Source organism: Anguilla anguilla, chromosome 10 (assembly GCF_013347855.1).
Source record: "Anguilla anguilla isolate fAngAng1 chromosome 10, fAngAng1.pri, whole genome shotgun sequence".
NCBI classification, from domain to species: Eukaryota; Metazoa; Chordata; class Actinopteri; order Anguilliformes; family Anguillidae; genus Anguilla; species Anguilla anguilla.
The window spans coordinates 24,459,871-24,480,483 of NC_049210.1; the positions used below are offsets into that span (position 1 = coordinate 24,459,871).

Below are 20,613 nucleotides of genomic sequence, written 5' to 3' on the forward strand. Positions count from 1 at the left end.
GGAACGGAACAGGATACAAAAGACTGAACTGGACTCAGAGGAAAGGGACTGGACTCAGACAGGAGACTGGGCTTGAGACAGACACAGAAACGGACTGACACAGAGACTGAAACGGGCCGAGACACAGACACCAAACTCGACAAGACACAGACACGACTCACAGGCAGACATGGGACAGGGCTAACAGACATGGACAGAACAGACACAGACACCGAACTCAACAAGACAAGACTCACGGAGACTAGGACTGTACTGGACAAAAAAACGGAAACGGACCAGAGACAGGACACTGAAACGGGCTGAGGCACAGACAGGGAACGGACTGGAAAAAACAGGAGCGGTACGGGACAAGGCAAAACACCGGACGGGACTAGACAAGACACTGGCGGGGGCTCATAGACAAGGAACGGACTCAGACGGACATTGGGACTGAATCAGACATGGCTCGGGTAGACACAGGCATGAAACAGACTGACACACAGACACGGAGCTTAAGACAGTAAGGGGAACGGGACTCTGACAGGGCACAGAGGGCAGGACTCGGACAGGGAACAGACCAGGAGACCTAACAAAAGGGCAGACAGAGAGACAAGCACACGGGGAGACACACAGCAAGGCTGACAGACACACTAAGGCAGCGGTCCCCAACCTTTTTAGAGCCAAGGACCGGTTTAATGTCAGACAATATTTTCACGGACCGGCCTTTAAGGTGTGGCGGATAAATACAACAAAATAAAATGATACGACCGGCATAAAAACTGTGGTATATTGTAAATATAATAATAAACGTGAATCCACTGTGTACTCGTATGCAACTTTATTAGCAGCGTCCTCGTAACATCGCGCCAACAACATAACATGAGTAACATCCTCTCTGCCCCCTAACGCTCTCTGATCGCTATGGTAACGTTTAAACATGCCTTAAAAATAAGATACAGATACACCACAAAAACGAATATAAAGTGCATGAAAATTTTAACTCACCATAACGCTAAATCAATGGGAGCCCTGAGCTTGTTTCTCTGCAACGAGACGGTCCCATCTAGGGGTAATGGGAGACAATGACACCCGAAGTGTGTTGCTTATGTCCAGTCTACTCCGTAATTTTGTTTTGGTTGCTGTCACTGCAGAAAACCCCGCTTCACACAGATAGGATGTCGGAAATGGAAACAGGGTTTTCAGTGCTGTTGTGGCGATCTCAGGGTATTCTGCCATGACTTTAATCCAGAACACCAGCAGAGTTGTTGTCTCGAACATACTTTTAAGGCCGCCGTCATTTGCGTCTGTTTTTTACTCATTTTGCTTGCTTGTGGGTTAAATTTTAGCGTTAACGTATCACGTGACCGAGATGTAACAGAGAGAATCCGGTCATTTTTCAAAATAAAACATCGTTCAGACTCAGATAATAAATAAAACGGAAATAATGTAAGTTATTTATTCTTTCTTGTGTGGCCCGGTACCAAATGACCCACGGACCGGTACCGGTCCGTGGCCCGGGGGTTGGGGACCACTGCACTAAGGGACAGGCAGACAGGGAAGGAGAGGGGCGAATTTAAAAACAGGCACAAGGACCGACAGACAGGCAGACAGGACAAAAAACAAGCCAACTGACTTACAGACAGACAGGCAGACAGACCGACGACCTGGGGGACAGACAGACAGGCCAAAATACTGGCCGACAAACACGAGGGCAGACATGCAGACAGGCAGGCAGGCAGACAAACCGATAAGGGGGCAGGTGAACAGTTAGGGGAAAGGGCAGGCCCCATCCCCAATGGGGAAGACCCTCCAGGGCGTGACCGCGGAAATGCACCAGGGCTGCTGGACGGCCAGGGTCTCTGGGCCCTGGGCCGGGGAAGCTCCTGGGTGCGAGGCAGCGATGATTTGGGAACACTAAGGGGCGAGGCAGACGGCCCCCACTGGAAGCTGGGCATAGCAGGCCCCTCCTGGGCGCTGGGGGGAGCAGGAGGCCTCTCCTGGGCGCTGGGCGAAGCAGAAGGAGGCCCCTCCTGGGCGCTGGGCAGAGCAGGAGGGGGCCCCTCCTGGGCGCTGGGCGGAGCAGAAGGAGGCCCCTCCTGGGCGCTGGGCAGAGCAGGAGGGGGCCCCTCCTGGGTGCTGGGCAGAGCAGGAGGGGGCCCCTCCTGGGCGCTGGGCAGAGCAGGAGGGGGCCCCTCCTGGGCGCTGGGCAGAGCAGGAGGAGGCCCCTCCTGGGCGCTGGGCAGAGCAGGAGGAGGGCCCTCCTGGGCGCTGGGCAGAGCAGGAGGAGGCCCCTCCTGGGCGCTGGGCAGAGCAGGCGGAGGCCCCTCCTGGGCACTGGGCAGAGCAGGCGGAGGCCCCTGACAACGGGCAGAGCAGGCGGAGGCCCCTGCGGGACGGCGGGCCGGGCAGGCAGCTCCTGCGGGACGGCGGTCCGGGCAGGAACCATAATGGAATAATTGGAACCAATAAAACAATTAAGCAGGGAAAAGTAACAAGACTACCGCCATCAGGCGGCCCAAAAAAGGAAAAAGAGAAACAAAAAGACAGAACCATGACACCAAGTGCCCCTATCTGATAATAGTTTTATTCATTTATTCATTTTTAACCAAAAATAGAATGATAGTCGTGAATTACATTCCATGATCAATACAGCCATTATCAGGAGCTGTAATTGCTGCCAAAGGCCTATCTAAAAAGCATTGACTTTGCAGGGCAGGGGTGAATATTTTTGTAAATTAGAAATTTACAAAAGTCTTTCATTCTTGATGTGTTGAAATTCTGTTGGTGAAGAGGAAAATATTTCAATACATTACAATTTTAAGGTGTAACAGGACAAAATGCGAAAAAGTTTAATAGGGTCAATATTTTTGGAAGGCACTGTGGTAGGCAGAATAGGAAGATTGAGGATATAGTACAGCAGCAAATTAATTTGAGGATCTGCTTGATGTAATATCAGTAGAGATACTAAACTTGCCTCCAATTTCGCTCTCATTGAGCACAAGCCTGAATCTAGATTGAATCTAGATGTCTAGATGCATGGAAATCAAGGTTGATAGATTCTTTGACGTAAATGGAGTAGGTTAGCTCAAGTTTGCTCCAGTTTAAGTCAGTTCATCTATAAAGTTAGGTGAAAACCCAGCAACATTTGATTGAAAAGTGAAAGTTTTCTAGCCAACTAGGACATAGCAAAACAACCTAATGCCTGGTTTGTCCCTCACAGGGTCTCCTTGTAATCCTGTAGGATGCTTGTGAGTTTCTCAGTGTCTTGCTCTTCCAGTTGCAAGCAGAGTTGGTTTCCGTTAGAACAAGGGTCGGGCTGCACCCATACACCTGATGCCAGCTTTAAGCTTCTATCCACCAGAACATGCTGCAGGGCAGCTGTCTGAAATGCAGTTTCTATCAATGGCCCAGTTAAAATGAACAAACATCTCTACTTTATATTGCCCTTGATCCTATAGCAAGCAAACAGATTTTTTTCTGGAACTACTGTAAGTCTAGTTTTCTTATTGACTAAACATGGAGCTACCTAGTAAGCTAGCTTTCATAGTTTGCTTGATTTAGATTGTAACTAAGCATGATTATTTACGTTATTTAGCAAATGACACTTAACTAACCACCTTTGTTCTAAAACTGGCTAAAGGACGATGTTAGGGAGGCAAGGGACTTGAGAAAATAGTATATTTGCAGTGAGAATGACTGAGGCGATTACCTTCTGTACAGGTGCCATGTGGACAGATCTGGGAAAAGCAGTGGAAACAGAAACCAGGGCCAGCCTCCACAGAGGCCACAAAGACCTCCTGGACTCTCCATGACAGCAGATCACCCATTCATGCGTATGTTCACTGTGCTGATATATAAAATATATAATGTACTGTATATAAAAGGCAGGGGATGGTTGCAATTTAATGAACTTTTTTTTTTAATGAAACTTGCTTTCAGCCAACACATTATATTTCAAAATTTTAAATTGTTCCCAAAACAAGTCTGGCTGAGGACAATGAAAACTAGCATTTTCCCAACCATTCCATGACTTTACAATGAAACCAGGACTTAAAATATCCACACGAAAATGCTAAATAAATTTAAGCAAGAGTATAATAACAAAACATTCTATCAAATTCTGGTTGTTTTGTACAAGAGCTGCAACCAACTGCACTCCAAAGCCTGTCAAGAGTGCGCCTTTGACATCTCCTTTAACTATATTCCAAGACCTGGGTTTTCAACAGGGAGTCCGTACTGCAGGAGGTCCCTGGCCAGATTTATTACACAATGAGTCCCAAATCTATATATAGTCAATGACTATATATAGATTTCGGAGTTTTTTTTGTTTGTTTTTGTTTTCAAATAATACCATTTTTAATTTATAACAGGGGTTCCCTAGATGCCTTTGGGACACGGTGGTGGTACCTGGATCAGAACAGATTGAAAATCCCTTCTAAAACATGGCCAGAGTATTAGGAACTCATAATACCGGTAAACTAATGTTTCTGGAGGGACGAGAGATCGAGGACGGACGCTGTTGCTACAGGCAGCAACGAAATAAATTGAATATTGAGTTGTGAGAAATGACCACAGAACTATGATGACAGTCAAGATATAAAAACGTCTCTTTGGAAAACTGTACATAAAAATGGAATTTCACCAGCCGGCGAGTTTTTAAAAACACGAAAAACTTTTTAGCGCGTTTAATCGGCGATAACATCGTTATAATAATCTTAACTAGCTAACGGTAAATCGGATTATACACTTGCTTGAATCGACACCATCATTCCCATTTTGAAGAAACAAGAGACAGTGGCTGTCGTTGGCACGTAGTGGATATAACTTGTATTTCACATTTGCTATGACCTGTGATGGTTAATGTCTTTTTTCCGTACATAAATGTCAGCTTGCTAATTAGCTACTCTTTGTGGATAGCGGGCGAAACAAAGCGGATACTCGCTAGTTATGTAGCTACAGCTATAGCCTATACTGTTTTGACCGCACAGCTAACTTAAACTGAGATGGCGCTACTTATCTGTCTTCAGTAACCGAACTCACTGCGACGACGGCTGAATCGTGAAAGGGTGGCTGTTGGAAATGTGAAGACGAACGGAGGATTAAAAAAAACCACTGGGATTCGGCTTAGAAATACAGCATAATAACAAAATATTCGGGTTTATCATGCTGTGCATTTAACTCACATACCTGGGAGCACGGAAAATTGTTGAAATGTCACGTGTGCGTGGATTGTAAGGACAGTAGGCTATTATTATCCTATCAAACTCCTCCACTTCCCGTTGATATCAAAGCGTAAAGTGAAAATGTAAATGTACAACTATTATACTTGATGCCAAATGTTGAAAGTTGCTTGCCGCAAGTAAATCAAAGCATCGCGCCTTGGTGTGTCTTGTGGAAATAACTGCGTTGGAATGGCATGTGGGGCGCAGAAGAAATTTTAAGGAAGCCGTTTCCGAAGAACATTAGCCATGACAGCCGACAACTGAAGAAAGTTGGAGACAGTAACATGATTCCAGAATCATGACGGAGAAACCGCCATTAGCAGAAAAGGCTATGTCGGAGGGGTATGCGCGTCTCCGTTATCGCGACACATCGTTGCTTATTTGGCAACAGCAGCAACTGGAACTGGAACGGGCGCCCCCGATAAATTACCTTAGCCGGAGTCAGACTGCTAGATACAGCCAGTACGGAAACGAGACCGTAGTAGTACGGGACAAAACTAAGATCGGGATCTCTCCTGATGCCGGACGGTCTAGGATTTGCACAGTTATGTAACAAGTTTACTAAGTCACAAATTAACTGCAAGCTGTAACTACAATACCATGTAGTTTGCACATTGTTTCTGTATGTTTGGCCGTTTGTTAGGAGGTCAGTGCCTCCTGGTAAATTCTCAGAGGTCATTGGTATATGTTAAGTATAAAAACTGCATGTACTGCAGTATTCCCAGAATGGCTAACCGCACAAAGCTATTATGTCTTGCAGGTTTACCACGTGCTTTTCAGTACAGTACAGTGACACGATTCCGTGTATGTGTTATATGCATTTTCAGTTGTCTATGTAGTTTTTTTTATCTGTATGGTACAAAAATAGATAAACACCGTCAGTGTTGCTATTACGTGCATTACAGTTTCTGTCTGCCGTGGTCTGATATTTCTGTGCGTATAAAGTACACGGGTGACTATTAAAGTAGGTTTTTTGAATGTTTATATTTTTTTACACAACTTTGTTAATATATTTTACTTAATTCACTTCTTGTTTTGTTTTGTACATAATGGTGTATTATGCACAATATCAAAAGGGCCCTGATCCAATTCAATTATAAGGAGTTGATTTTATCAGGAAGCAGAAATGCTAAATAACTCTGCATGGTTTAAAACAAAAACACAGCTTTTCAAGAGAAGAGGGTTGAATCTCTCAGATGAGGTGTCTTTGTACATTTTTATTATGAACTAAATAATTAAGACTGCTCCGCAGTTATTATAGTCTTGATGTTGACACAACAGTATTGAGACCATATTGCTACAGCACATTGCATTGTACTCAGTTGTGCTACAGCACATTTAGCAGATGCTTTTATCTGCAGCAACTTAGAATAGTGGAAGAATAAGTGTTAGTCTCAGAAATAAAAAGTATGGTAGCACCAAGAAGGCACAGAGGTCCATTTATAATCAATACGTGTAAAGGTAGCTGAACAATCCAACAATTAGTATTGTAAACAAAATAAGCACCATTACTCAGCTAACCTGATTTATTGCTATATAATTACTGTTCAAAAAGGAAATTAGAAAAGAAAGAAAGGATTGCGAAAGAGGGTCAGGGGAGCCATGGTACATTCTGAAGAGATGGGTCCGCAGTACCATGCAGTACCATGAGAGGCATCAGTTGTAAAGCGCTTTGGATAAAAGCGCTATATAAATGCAGTTCATTCATTCATTCATCATTTACCATGCATACTCTATGTTTAAAAGAACTGGAGCTAGAGCTAAGTAGGCCTAGGCAGGAATACCAGAATCAGTTGCTCCAACTCCCAGCTTTTGAACTTGAGTCTGGAATCACGTGCTGTCAACACGTTGTTTGCGTATTCTCAACATGTTGATGTGTTGTTAGCGTGTAAAAAAATCTACTCGTTAACCACACATTATAAAAGTGTTGAGACTATGCAGACAACACATTTACAAGAGTCCACACGTCAATTGAACGTATTTTTGATCCATTTAGGCTTCCATACTGGGAAAGGAAGCGAGGACAGATAAAATAAGAGATTGGAATGAGTCCAGGGCTTCATTTTTGCAGCTCAATTCCTGATCTTGTTGAGAGACTTGCACTAGCACCAGTGCGGTTGGCTCCAGTATAGGTGTTTCAGCCACCAGTTTCAGTGTATGTCAATGGTAACAATACGATCAAATAAGTCAATATTTTTTTCCCATAATAAAATGTAGTTACAATAGGTTTTTTTTCTTTGTCTAATGTCTCTCCATGTGCCGATTTGTGAAGTTATTGTGTTAGTTGGACAATATTTACAAAATTTTGTGGACGAATCAGGGACGGTTTGTGCCACTGCTGAGTCACTGTATCTCACCCATTTAGTGGACAACCCAGACTTCATGCTTATATAAGGGTTGCCCTTTCCCTACTGCGCAGTCTGAATCTTTGACAATTTGTACAACATGGTGATTGATTTTTGCCTTAGCCATTCTGGTGTGTCTGCCCAGTGGATTTAGTGTGTTTGACTCTCATTTGCCCCTCTACTCGCTGTATAGTGACTCCGGTTAACTACGAGTGTTCGCAACTGGATTACAGATCCTTCTATTTTGTTATATTGCTTTGTTATTTTCCATTATTATTTTTGAAGCTGACTGAGTGGAATTTAAAAACTCTGTTGGGAGTACACTATTCTGACTCTTGGTCTCATCCTGCAGATTAAGTGTCTCGAAGCTCAGCGTTTAAAGCCACCCCATACCCAGCAAGCCTTCAAAGACTAGCCAGGCTAGTTAGTTTTGGATAGGAGTTACTTGTCGGTTTGCAGTATCATTTCCTCACTCATTTCCCTTATCCTTTTACTTGTTACGGTCTGACCTAGACCTGGTCATAACAAGTCTGAGTTTGAAATGGGTAGGATCTCTGTACTCCAGTACATTGGGTTTGAAATAAAACAATGAATGAGGTTTAAGTGCAGACTCAGTTTTACATTGAGGGTACTTACATTTGATCATTGCAGAAATTACAGCCCATTTTATATATAGTCCCCCCATTGGAGCAATAGTAATGGGGCAATTGGCTGCTCAGCTGTTTCTTAGCCAGCTGAGTGTCTTTGCATCATTAGTTCATGCACAAGAAAGCTAAGGAAAAGTCTAGACTAGAGTTCATTCTAGATGCAGAATTTGCATTTAGAGTCTTTTGCTGTTGTCTCTCAAATGGCGACAGGTAGCAGAGGTGTAGTCACAGCTCTCCAAGTGTATGTGTGACTGGCATCTCTCTTAAAATCAGTTTACTTTTGCCCACTGCGTCCTGATTTATACAGAAGTGCTAAATTGAGTTACGCGACTGATTCATTAAGCCAACAAGTAAACTACGCCAACAAACATTTCGGATACGGGAAATACGCCATTCTTGTATCCTTCATATACGTGTTTATCCGGTCAGGGAAACAAACATTCTAGAACTGGATCGAAACTCCAACAAGTGATGCGCTGATCAGCGTAATCTGCCAACTACTATCTGGAGATATACATCCATGTCCCGGTCCGGTTTACACCGATTGCAAGGAACAGTGTCACTCCATGTCAACGGTAGAAGTTGGAACTTCTACCCGTGGGATTACAGCCAGGAGCAACACCATTCTCCCTCAGGTACGAACTTTCTTCAGTGTCTTTTTAACATCTGACCATGAGCAAACTAACCTGATCAGTTGTCCCTGCCGTCCGAGTGCTGTGGAGAATCCGGAGGTTATCCAACATGATGAACCTTGGGCGGCGGGCCCAATACCTGAGCTGACGGCGAATGGAGACAAGGAGCGACCGCAGGCAGCTGTGTTGCGGTATGCTACGCCAGTGAGTTGCCTGGATGACGGTCTGCTACTGATGAACGCCGCAAAGACGCCAGAAAACGACCACCATCCACAGCAAGTAACAATGATTACAGAACTTTCTCAAGATCAGTACATAATGACGATACTCTGAACTTTGTTTCAAATGTCTGTAATCCAACCAACATTAAAACGCGTGTAGCTGAAAGAAACAAATCAATCAGGAAATTGATAAATCCAGCAATCGTGAAAAACAGGAAATGTTTTTCAAACGGTTAACAACTCAAGGATAATTTGGGACCCCAAGGCAAAACCAAGGGGTTTATTCGGTGCGAACTTGAACATACGGAGTATCAAATCTACAAGTGATCAAATTCAACATCTTTTAATTGAGTCTAATTTAAATTTTCTCTGTTTATCTGAAACATGGCTTCACGAACATGCACCATCAGCAGCCTTAAGACTGATTTATACTTCTGCGTTGGGTACGGCGTAGACGCGTTCCCTACGCTGTAGCCAGACGTGCACCTCCCCAGAAATGTAACCATGTCGTGGCGACGCAGACTGCAATAACTGTGATTGGTCCGCTTGATAGCATCCCATTTCCTCCTACACATTTCCAACAAGCGTTTTGGCGGTGTATTGCAGACCGACGCAGACAGACCAGCACACTAGTATAAATGCTCACAACTATGGAAGGCCATTAGAGCAAATAACGAGACGTTAATGTCGTGTTAACTGGACATTAAAATGCGGGTTAACGTAATATTTTTACGCGTTACAAAAACTGACATGTTGACACCTCAGATCGATTTTCTACACCTTAAGAGGTCTCACAGCCAACGGGTTGTTCCATTCTTGTGTAATAAGGGTGTTAGAGTGTGGATCAGAACGGTTAACTATATCATTACATTACATTACATTATCCTATTAATTCCTTTGCTGATGCAACAATAGAGGCTACACAATCAATGCAACCAGACAAATACAATATTACAAGTTTTTACGATGTGCCACTGAAAATCCCAAAAACGCTGATTCAGTGAAGTAACGCTGAAGGTGGCGACATGTGAGCTAATTTCATTCATATCAGCCACAATGTGTTAGTTTAAGTTCAGATCAATGATTCGCAACGAGACAAAACGGTTTTAGAATATTGCAGAGAACATTTCAGCAGTGTGAACTGATTAGTTCGTATAAAGTCGAGCGTATGAAGCCGTTGCCTGGGGTCTCAAAAGACCCACCTTGTCAAATCGCCAAGTGCAGTTTTAGAACGTTTACAATCAGACGTCTTGGAATTTTGCAAGTTGCATCCAGTCTCATTGCACATCATTGATCTGAACTGGCCTTTATTAAACAGAGCTAACGTTGACGTTATAGTCTGGCACTTTCATTTTAAATCTGGACAGGAACAATCTGGACAGGAACAATTCCAAAAGACCAGCGATGTAAAATATCAATTTCAACATGAAAATGGCAACAAAATAATTGCCACACATTGAAACATTAACATACCCCGTTAGTTGGCGGATTATTCTGTTGGCATCTTAACGTTGAAATTGACATTTTACATTACTGGTCTTTCATTCCAAACGGAAGCAGTTGTTGATCACTTGCGTCCCCTACCGGCCGGTTAGGTGGAGTGAGGAGTTTGCACTCAATGTATTTCAATGGACAATGATGAAAATTAATTCAAATAAAATACTTGTCATTGACCGATTTGCAAAATATTCAAGAATTCTGTCCTTGGCCTGCTGTCAGCATGCACAACAAGTATTTGGCTGATTGGCCCAGTAGTATGCGAGATTAGCTGCGGACAGATACACACACTGTCAGGAAACGGGAAACCAGGACCCAAATGCAGAGTGTGGGAAAAACTCAAAAAACTTCAAAGGGGCGAATCCAAAGAAAGACTTTAATCATCAAAGGTAAAGAAAAGCAAAAGTCCAAAGCAAGGCCACGCAGAGCCAGTCTTAAAAATACAAAAAACTTAAGAACAGAAAACAAGAAAATCCAAAATTCCAAAATTACGTGGAAAACAAGACTTGAGCAGGGCAGAAACCAGGAAAGCCAAAGGGCAGGCGGGACAAACAGGCAGGAATGCGTGGGCAGAAACACAGTGACAGAATATGCACGGAAACACAGAGTCATAAACAAACGCAGCAACACATACGGAAACACAAGGAACCAGCACCCGAGTTAGGGAAGCAAAGAACTTAAATAGACAGAGAACTAAACAGACATAGCTGAGAACAATTCACAATAACACCAGACAGGAAGGGGACAACGAGAAGCAAACAGAAAACAATGATCCAATTAAACATAGGAAAAATGAACAGGCCCAAAAAGGAAAAAACAGAAAACAGAGGAACAGAATCCTGACAGTACCCCAAGGGACGTCAGGAGGCTGACCCTGGGAGGGGGTCACAAACAGAACGGGACTGAAACGAGACAGGACTCGGGACTCAGGACTCGAGCAGACAGACAGAAGACTCGGGGCTGGAGCAAGACAGGACTGGACTTGGGGCTGGAGCAAGACAGGACTGGACTCGGGGCTGGAGCAAGACAGGACTGGAGTCGGGACTGGAGCAAGACAGGACTGGAGTTGGGACTGGAGCAAGACAGGACTGGACGGAACCCGGATGGGACCGGGCACAGGAACAGAACCTGGACGGAAGCCGGGCAGCATAAACAGAACCCGGAGGGGAGCCAGGCAGCTTAAACAGAACCCGGAGGGGAGCCGGGCAGCATAAACAGGATCCGGAGGGGAGCCGGGCAGCATAAACAGAACCCGGAGGGGACCGGGCAGCATAAACAGAACCCGGAGGGGAGCTAGGCACAGGAAATAGGGTGAAACTGGACAGGACAAGAACGGGACTGGATTAGGCAGGGACGGGACTGGACTAGACAGGGATGGGACTGGGCTAAACAGGAGCAGACTGGACAAGACAGGACAGGAGCAGACGGCAGGAACAGACAAGACAGGAAAGGACTAGACTAAACAAGACAAGAAAGGACTGAACTAAACAAGACAAATAATGAGCTGGACACAACACAAAGCGGACTCAGACTAACATGGAACTGAACTCAGACACGGCACATGACTCACAGGCAGACACGGGACAGGACTCACAGGCAGGCCTAGAACGAATTAACACAGACGTGGAACGGACTGGACAAGACAGGAGCGGAAACGGACAGGACTAGACAAGACAGAACGCTAGACTGGACTATTCAAAACAACACTGGACTGGACTAAGACAAGACAGAACACTGGACTGGACTAGACAAGACAGAACACTAGACTGGACTAAGACAAGACACTGGCGGGCGCTCACAGACAAGGAACATTCAGACGGACATTGGGACTGAATCAGACATGGAACGGATTGACGCAGGCACGAAACAGACCGACAGACAGGGAACGGATTAACACAGACAGGGAATAGGCTAAGACACTAATAGGGAACAGACTGACACAGGCACAGGAACAACACAGGGAGACCTAAAAAGACAGACAAAGGGACAAGCAGGTGGGGAGGCACACGGCAAGACCTACAGACACACTAAGGGACAGACAGACAGGGAAGGAGAGAGGTGAATTCAAAGATTGACATACAGACTGAGAGACGGGCAGACAGGACAAAAAACAAGCACACTGACACACTGACAGGCAGACAGGCGGGAGAACAGACTGGCCAACGGGCCGACGGCCTGGGGGGCAGATAAACAGGCCAACAAACTGGCTGACAGACACGTGGGCAGACAGGCAGACAAGCAGGCAGGCAAACAAACAGACAAGGGGGCAGGTGTACAGACGGACGCACGGTTGGGAGAATGGACTGGGTGAGGTCTCTGGGCACTGGGTGGGGGCAGCGACGGTGCGAGAACACTAGGGGGCGCGAGAACACTGGGGGGGCGCATAAACACTGGGGGGGCACATGAACACTAGGGGGTGCATGAACACTGGGGGGCGCATGAACACTAGGGGGAGCGAGAACACTAAGGGGAGCGAGAGCACTACGGGGAGCGAGGATACTAGGGGGAGCGAGGACACTAGGCAAAGCGTGAACACTAGGCCAAGCGTGAACTCTAGGCAAAGCATGAACACTAGGCAGGACAGGTGGCCCCGGCAGAAACTTACCTGGGGATGCTCCTTCTGGGGAAGCCGGTCCCATGCTCCTGCTGGTCTGCCGACTCCACGATTCATAGAGTTCTCCGCTGCGATATGATGATCCATTTCCTGGCACTGTTGCTGAAGGAGCGAATTTGTAACATACTTTCAAACCTGTGGTGAGTGCCAGACGAGGATCTACGGTTATCGACTATGTGTTCTACCTCCACGACAAAGAATCCGGTTATCCGGTGGCGGAAGGAGAAATCCTGAGTGTTGACGTCAGTACGCCGACCCTGTTCCTGTACCCGGAAATTCGCTCAGAAATTACATCTCTGCTACAAACGTCGTCCTGCAGTCCCTACCTATGTGCTACCAGGAACCAACAACAAATTTTGATTTACGTTTCCTATGCTTGGTGGGATGAACCTTTCCTCTGGCTCTGGCTCTAGGGTATAGGAATGAACTTGGTTGTTTTATTATGAAACCGGACTGGTAAATTTTAGACTGTATTGAATGTTAATGGGTTTGTGTTGGGGTGATTGGTATTTGGTTTAGATATCTTGTTTTTTTTTTCCAATTTTGTTTTGGGGCTCTGCGCGCCCCTGGACACATTTAAATAGTCTGTCCTATTGTCCCTTACCCTATTCAAATGCCTACTGTAACAGTTTTTCCGTAGCCACACTTAGCACCCATTCAACTAAATTTAATGATTAGTTGGCGCACCCTCCTGGCAAGTTCTGTAACGTCCCTTAGAGCTGACTTCATTTATTGCATGATGCATGAAGAATTAACCCTGGCATGTTGACCTGAAGAGTGATTATCGTGATTTTCCCGTAATTACAGTGTGATTATTTACTACGTGAACACAAGTGTGTCGTTGGGTGGTTTTACTCACCGAGGATTGACTTGCTTGCTGTGTAACTCTATGGTTACCTTGTGGAATTCGCCATGGGTGTTTGGTCCTGAGGGAAGAAAAAAATCCAGTGTTATGTATTGAACGGTGCTGGTGTAAAGAGTAATTAGCCAGAAGGAACACAAACTTATTTTATCAACTCTTTAAATTGTGACCAGTTAAATCTCTGGTATTTGTAATTTGGGATATGCAAATGTTGGTTACTTGTTGGTTGCACCTACTAGGCTGGCTACTGACACTGTTGTGCTATTGAATGTCTGTGCTTGTGAATTATTTTATCGTTGATGCATTGATTGTCTTTGCTCGGAACCTTAATAATACCTGTAATAAATGAACCTGTAATAAAGTTTGTATGAGAACTTTCCTCCTGGCTTGGATGGCTGTGTCTTGGGGATACGCTGAACCTGTACTGAGGAGAGGGGGAACTTATTGAGTTAAGCGGTTCCATTATACTCATCAAATCTCTGGCCCATCCCCAAATTTATGGTCTGCTCCCTCTTCTTCAGTGATGCTATCAGTCAGGGAGTTTTTCCTTGCCACTGTTGCCCTAGGCTTACTCTTTGGGGGCCGGTTCTCTGTAAAGCTGCTTTGTGACAAAGCTCCTTTGTTAAAAGCGCTATACAAATAAAAATTGATTGAAAAAATTGATTGAAATCAGGCTTTAGTAGTACCTGGGTATGTTAATTTTAGAAGGGATAGGGTGGGTTTAAAGGGAGGTGGGGTCATGATTTATGTCAAAGATAACCTTCATTGCGAAGAAATCCGTTGGTCAAATTATGAGTTGGAATGTATTGGTCTAAATGTAACCCTGTCTCCACAAATGTCCTTTATCCTTATTGTCATTTAACGACCACCCTCATCAAATATAGATTTTTATGAGAAACTTAATAACATGCTGAAAGAATGTAATTTTAAGAAAGAGGTGATCATTATGGGTGACTTAAATATCAACTGGGAGGATAAATTATCTAGGAAAAACCTCAAGCACATTACTGATGGTCTGGACCTCAATCTCAGTTGATTCAAGGGCCTACAAGAATAACAAATTCCACCAGCACTCAGATTGATTTAGTTTTTAGCAACAGACCCGAGAGAATTTTAAAGTCATTTAATATGCTAATTGGACTGTCTGATCAAAATCTGATCAGAAGCTAAACAATATGCGTTTTAGACCCTTTACTGCCAGAGAATCTAACAGAATCCCAAAAAGCGAGCAGGACAATTTTAAAACCTAAACTGGAATGAGTTGTTGTCAGGAGTAAATCTGGAGGAGGATAGTCAGATATTTAAAAAAGAAATACAGAACATAATCACTGAATGTACTTGTAAGATTATACATAGGACCAAAAAGAATAGCCTTCCTTGGATAAACACAAACATTCTAAAATTTACAAAAGAGCGTGATATTGCATTACAATTAGCCCTCAGATCAGAACTACAACATGACAAGTACCATTATGCCATGGTAAGGAACAAGGTAGTAAGAGAGCTTAGAAAAGCCAAAGCAGATTTCTTTATGACCGCTATTAATGAGGCCAGAGGTAATACTAAAATGATCTGGAATCAGTTAAAAAAGCTGACAGGAAAACACCATGATACTAGGAAAACACTTGAAATTAACCTGGATGGAAACCTCATAACGGACCCCACTGAAATAGCAGAGGCCTTTAATCACTACTTTGTTGACTCTGTGGCTAATATTGCACAGGGGTTCTCAGTTGACCAAAATAGTATATGTCCAGCAATTACAATGGAACCAGCCTTCACCATAAAGAACATCCCTGAGTCAGAGGTTATGAAAATCATCTGATCTCTTAAATCATCAAGAGCAAAGGATGTGTTTTGGATGGATATAGCCATGCTCAAAGATCTTAGTCCAGCATTGATCAATCCCATCACTACAATCCTTAACCTTTCAATATCACTGGGGCAGTTTCCAAATGCTTGGAAGTCAGCTACTCCTATTTTCAAATCCGACGATCCACGTTCAGTCTGTAATTACAGGCCAATCAGCATCCTCCCCACAGTGTCCAAGGTTGCAGAGAAATGGGTAGCCAAGCAGATCATTTTCCATCTCAATAACAGCTCCTTCTCCTTACACCCTATGCAGTTTGGCTTTAGGGCCAAACGTTCTACTGAGACTGCTAATTGTCTCTTTGTAGAAAAAAATTTAATCCCTCAGTGATAAGGGAGGTGTTGTTGGTGCTGTGTTTCTTGACCTTAGGAAAGCCTTTGACACCGTCAATCACCTTTCTAAGTTATCTACATTCAACTTCTCTAAAGGTACAGTGAAATGGGTGGAAACATACCTCTTAAACCGGTCTCAATCAGTCTGCGTACATAATCATCAATCTGAGTCACTGAACTTTCCTACCGGTGTCCCGCAATGATCCATACTGGGTCCACTCTTATTCAGTCTCTATATTAATGACCTACCATCAGTGTGCCCTGAAGTTGATATCTTAATGTATGCAGATGACACTGTGTTATACGTACATGGCAGGACTAAAGCATAAGTTGCTGCCATACTCACCAAATCCATGGCTCAGGTCACAACATGGTTGAAACAATGCTGTCTCCAACTAAATGTCTCTAAAACCGTAAGCTTTTTACCAAGACAAACAGCTCTACCGATGAGCCACACATTATTGTATCAGGTTACAATTACAGGTTGTGAGTGAATTTAAATATCTTGGAGTTTTGATAGACTCTAATCTCTCATTCAAGGCACAAGTAAAAAAAATCTGTAAGCGAGTCAAACTCAACCTGGCCAATTTCCGTTTCATAAGGAATTATATGTCAACAGAGGCAGCTAAGATGTATGTTCATTCAATGATTCTTACACATTTTAACTACTGCCTAACAAGCTGGTCACAGGCCAACCACATAACACGTAAACCATTAGAGTCATTATATAAACAAACACTCAAAACATTAGATAAGAAACCAAGGCACTTTCACCACTGCTCAATCCTGGAAAAATATAACATCCTGAGCTGGGATAACTTAATAAGGTATGCAAATATATGCCTTGTCTATAAAGCTACTCACAACTTGGCATTCGTTAGCCATCGAACAGGTAGGCTACATCTTGCATCACGAGAGGGGTTACTAGAGGGGACTGCATAATTCCAATGAGTAAAAGTGCATTTAGCCAGTCTGCCTGGTCAGTTAGAGGGTCACGAGAGTGGGACTCAATTCCAACTCACCTCAAAGAACTCAATACCTTCAGGTCTTTTAGCCATCACTTAAACCAATGGATGATTTACATACAAACCTGTCAGCACTGAAATGTCACATGTCCTATGCTTCTGTGTCATGTCAGTATGTCTGTGTACCCTCTAACCCTCTAACATCTGTTGTTGCTTATGTTGACCACCGTTTTTAAATAACTGTGTTTTTTTTTCTTTCTTTACTCTGTATGTTTTACTGTTTACCTTTATCTTGTATCTTTTTAGGAAGCCTTTTTATAACACTTTGGCCAGGGACTGTAAATGAAAATTAGCCTTTTGGCTAAATCTGGCATATTTACATTTGTTGTTGATTAATATGCACTGCCCCTTCTTAAAGTAATAATCTCAAAGATTTTCATTAAAATAAATGTCTGTTAAGTCACTATCTATCGCCGAATTAGGTAACACAATGGTGATTGAGCCTATTATTATATTAAAGTTAACAGCAAAGTAAAGGCAACAGCTTCAGACGCTCTGCAACTAACCAGTTCACACCGCTGCAATTTTCTCTGCAACATTCTAAAACCGTTTCGTCTCGTTGCGAATCATTGATCTGAATTGGCCTTAATGTTACCGTTATTTACATTGCCATCAAGTTCAGTATATTATAATGATCGGAACAAAGCCGTATTTACACAGAGCATTAACCAGGGGTATAGGTGGAGCAGAGCCATGTCTGATTTCAGTGTCAAACCGGAGAAAACTAAATAAAAAAATAAAGCAGTATGGATTACCGTTATTATTTTATTACGCTTCCTTATATGGTCCTTCAGCCTTGCCCTTTTTTGATGAAATCTCCTTTGTCTTTGTTTTATTATTCTTGTTCTGATTGCTAATTTAACACCCAGCTCCGCTTTATTCTCGAACAGTTTGTTAGCAAAACCAGAAACACCAGCGGTAACATTTTGCAAGGCTGTTGTTTCAAAAATATCACACAACAATCATTCACGAGAAAGACTGTTTAGTGTGCACGTGTGCACGAGATACATAATTGTACGAGCCCCAGCGAATCTTCTCAGCAGTGTAAAGATGTTCATACCGGGCAAAAGGTGGATAAAGAACGTCTGTGGACATTGATCATCACTAATTCTACCCCAGGTCTGCTACAGCATTTTAACCCAGCTCGGCAGTGTAAAGGCAGCTTAAGTTAGCCTAATGTTAGACAATTAATGAGTGTGTACATAACGTTACTTTTATAACAACCATTTTTTATTCAGTAAAAAATGGTTGGATCTCTGGGAAGTGAGGTCCAAAAACACACCTGCAATTACTGCTTTTCGCCAGGCTAAAAAATCTAACAAATCAGTGCAAAAGTGATGGAAAGAGGAAAGTGGAGAAAGAAAGGAACAGCTCATGAACCGAAGCGCCCCCCTGTTGAGCTACAAGTGGGCAGCAGTTTTCTTATCCCCTTGGGCATTTTTGTTTTTGGAAACAAATTCCCCTTTTGGCCTAAGCTTTTTATTTCGGTGTTTGGATATCCTGGCTATCCTTTACTTGTAAATACACTATGTGACCAGGTATCTGGACACCCTTGGTCTGGGGCTATCTTACATGGTTTGGGCTTAGTTCCAGTGAAGTCAAATCTTAATGCTACAGCATACAATAACATTTTAGATAATTCTGTGCATCCCCAACATGTTGGGGAAGGCCCTTTCCTGTTTCAGCATGACAATGCCCCCAGGCACACAGCAAGATCCATATAGAAATGGTTTTGTCAAGAATGGTATGGAAGAACTTGACTGGCCTGAACAGAGCCCTGACCTCAACCCCATCCAATACCTTTGGGATCAATTGGAAAGCTAACTGCAAGCCAGGCTTAATCGCCCAATCAGTGCCCGAACTCACTCATGCTAATCCCAGCAGAAATGCTCCAACATCTAGTATAAATCCCTCCCAGAAGACTGAAGGTTGGTACAGAAGCAAAAGGTGGACCAACATGTTAATGCCCATTATTTTGGATGAGATGTGGGATGTCAGGTGTTCACATACTTTTGGGCATTTAGTATATATATATATATACTTCGTATTGTGCACTATTAAAATCATAACTATATAGTGGCAAATTAATAAAAGAATATTAATTTCAACCTGGGTTGAGATATTCTGGTGCTGTTTGCCAGGGGGTAGTGCACACAGAAGTCCCCCAAATTTACAGTTTCCAAACACCTGATGATCAAGTGTTATCACGGAGTCTAACTGTTCTTATACTTCATTAATCCTGGCTGCAGAAATGTGTTATTATGCATGACATTGTGGAGTGCCCCTCCACAGTCACAATATTTCATTCCAGACCAGACCTGGGTCAAATACATATTTAAAGTATTTTTAAATGACTTTTAAATACTTATAAATTATTTGATGTTGATCTGACAAATACTGAGTAAATTACAAAATGTGTTTTCAATTAATGAGCATTTGCATGTATTTGCAATTACTTTCAAATTGGTCTTTAAAAAACATTTTAAATACTGAATTCTCAAATACAAAGTGTTTGATTTAATGGAATTACTTGAAAATACTTTCACATTAGGCCAGTGGTGCAACATGTGCAATTGCACCAAGCTTTAGAAAGCACTGGATATGCGAGAAACTATCAGCTCTGAAAGTTGAGAATTTTGTGGATTGCCCAACACTTGTGCTTGCTTGGGTCTGTGGAACCTGACCAAGTGCAGAACAGCAGGCCATGCAGTAAGCAGAAAGTGAGCTCACACATTAGTACGTTTCTGTGGTTTATTTACGAAAAACGAAAAGGAGCTTGAGTCACAGAAACCCCAGGTTAGCAGTTACATCAAATATTAGCTTCTAACTCCACCCCCGTTTCCCATAACCCTGCCCTCTTAATGACCCCAGGGGTCTCTGCTGCAATAAACAAGCCTAAAACTACTTACACGGAGTCCTTAATTTTTCTCAATGACTGACATTTACAGGAAGATACTATAAACATCTCAAAAAAAAAAAAAGTTTTTAAGAAAGTTACAATAAACCTGCATGCACATTACATAAAAAGTCAGTTTTGTTTATTTTTATATATAAAAAGAACTATTATACCTTGGCCAGGGCCTAAAAATGACTAATAAATGGCGAATATATATTTATATATATACTTATTTTTCAGTCTTTAAATTCTAGTGACAGCTCTCAGGGACCTCTTCGCTGTCTGCAGAGAAATGTATTGTTTATTTTTAACTATTTTTTTGGATTTGGAAGGTCAAGTTCCACCAGAGTGCATACCAGAGTGCTGTCCTCCTCCTTGCAGTGAAGAACAGCATCTCAGTTAAGCAATAGCACACAAGGATGGAAAGACAATCCAGATTCCACCCAATGGGACAGAGAAGAGGAAATGTTA

At 43.1% G+C, this 20,613-nt stretch overlaps 1 protein-coding gene across 1 annotated transcript; it reads left to right on the forward strand.

The window, feature by feature from the left end:
• Positions 1-4,366: 4,366 nt before the first annotated feature.
• LOC118206917 (putative uncharacterized protein BRD3OS) lies at positions 4,367-8,144 on the forward strand. Its single transcript, XM_035380088.1, has one exon. It carries the CDS (start codon positions 5,500-5,502, stop codon positions 5,752-5,754), a length of 255 nt encoding a protein of 84 aa, XP_035235979.1. The 5' UTR covers positions 4,367-5,499; the 3' UTR covers positions 5,755-8,144.
• Positions 8,145-20,613: the final 12,469 nt, after the last annotated feature.

What these genes read in the sequence shown, in the direction of transcription:
- LOC118206917 (XM_035380088.1), top strand. Translation starts at nt 5,500, where the DNA reads ATGACGGAGAAACCGCCATTAGCAGAAAAGGCTATGTCGGAGGGGTAT.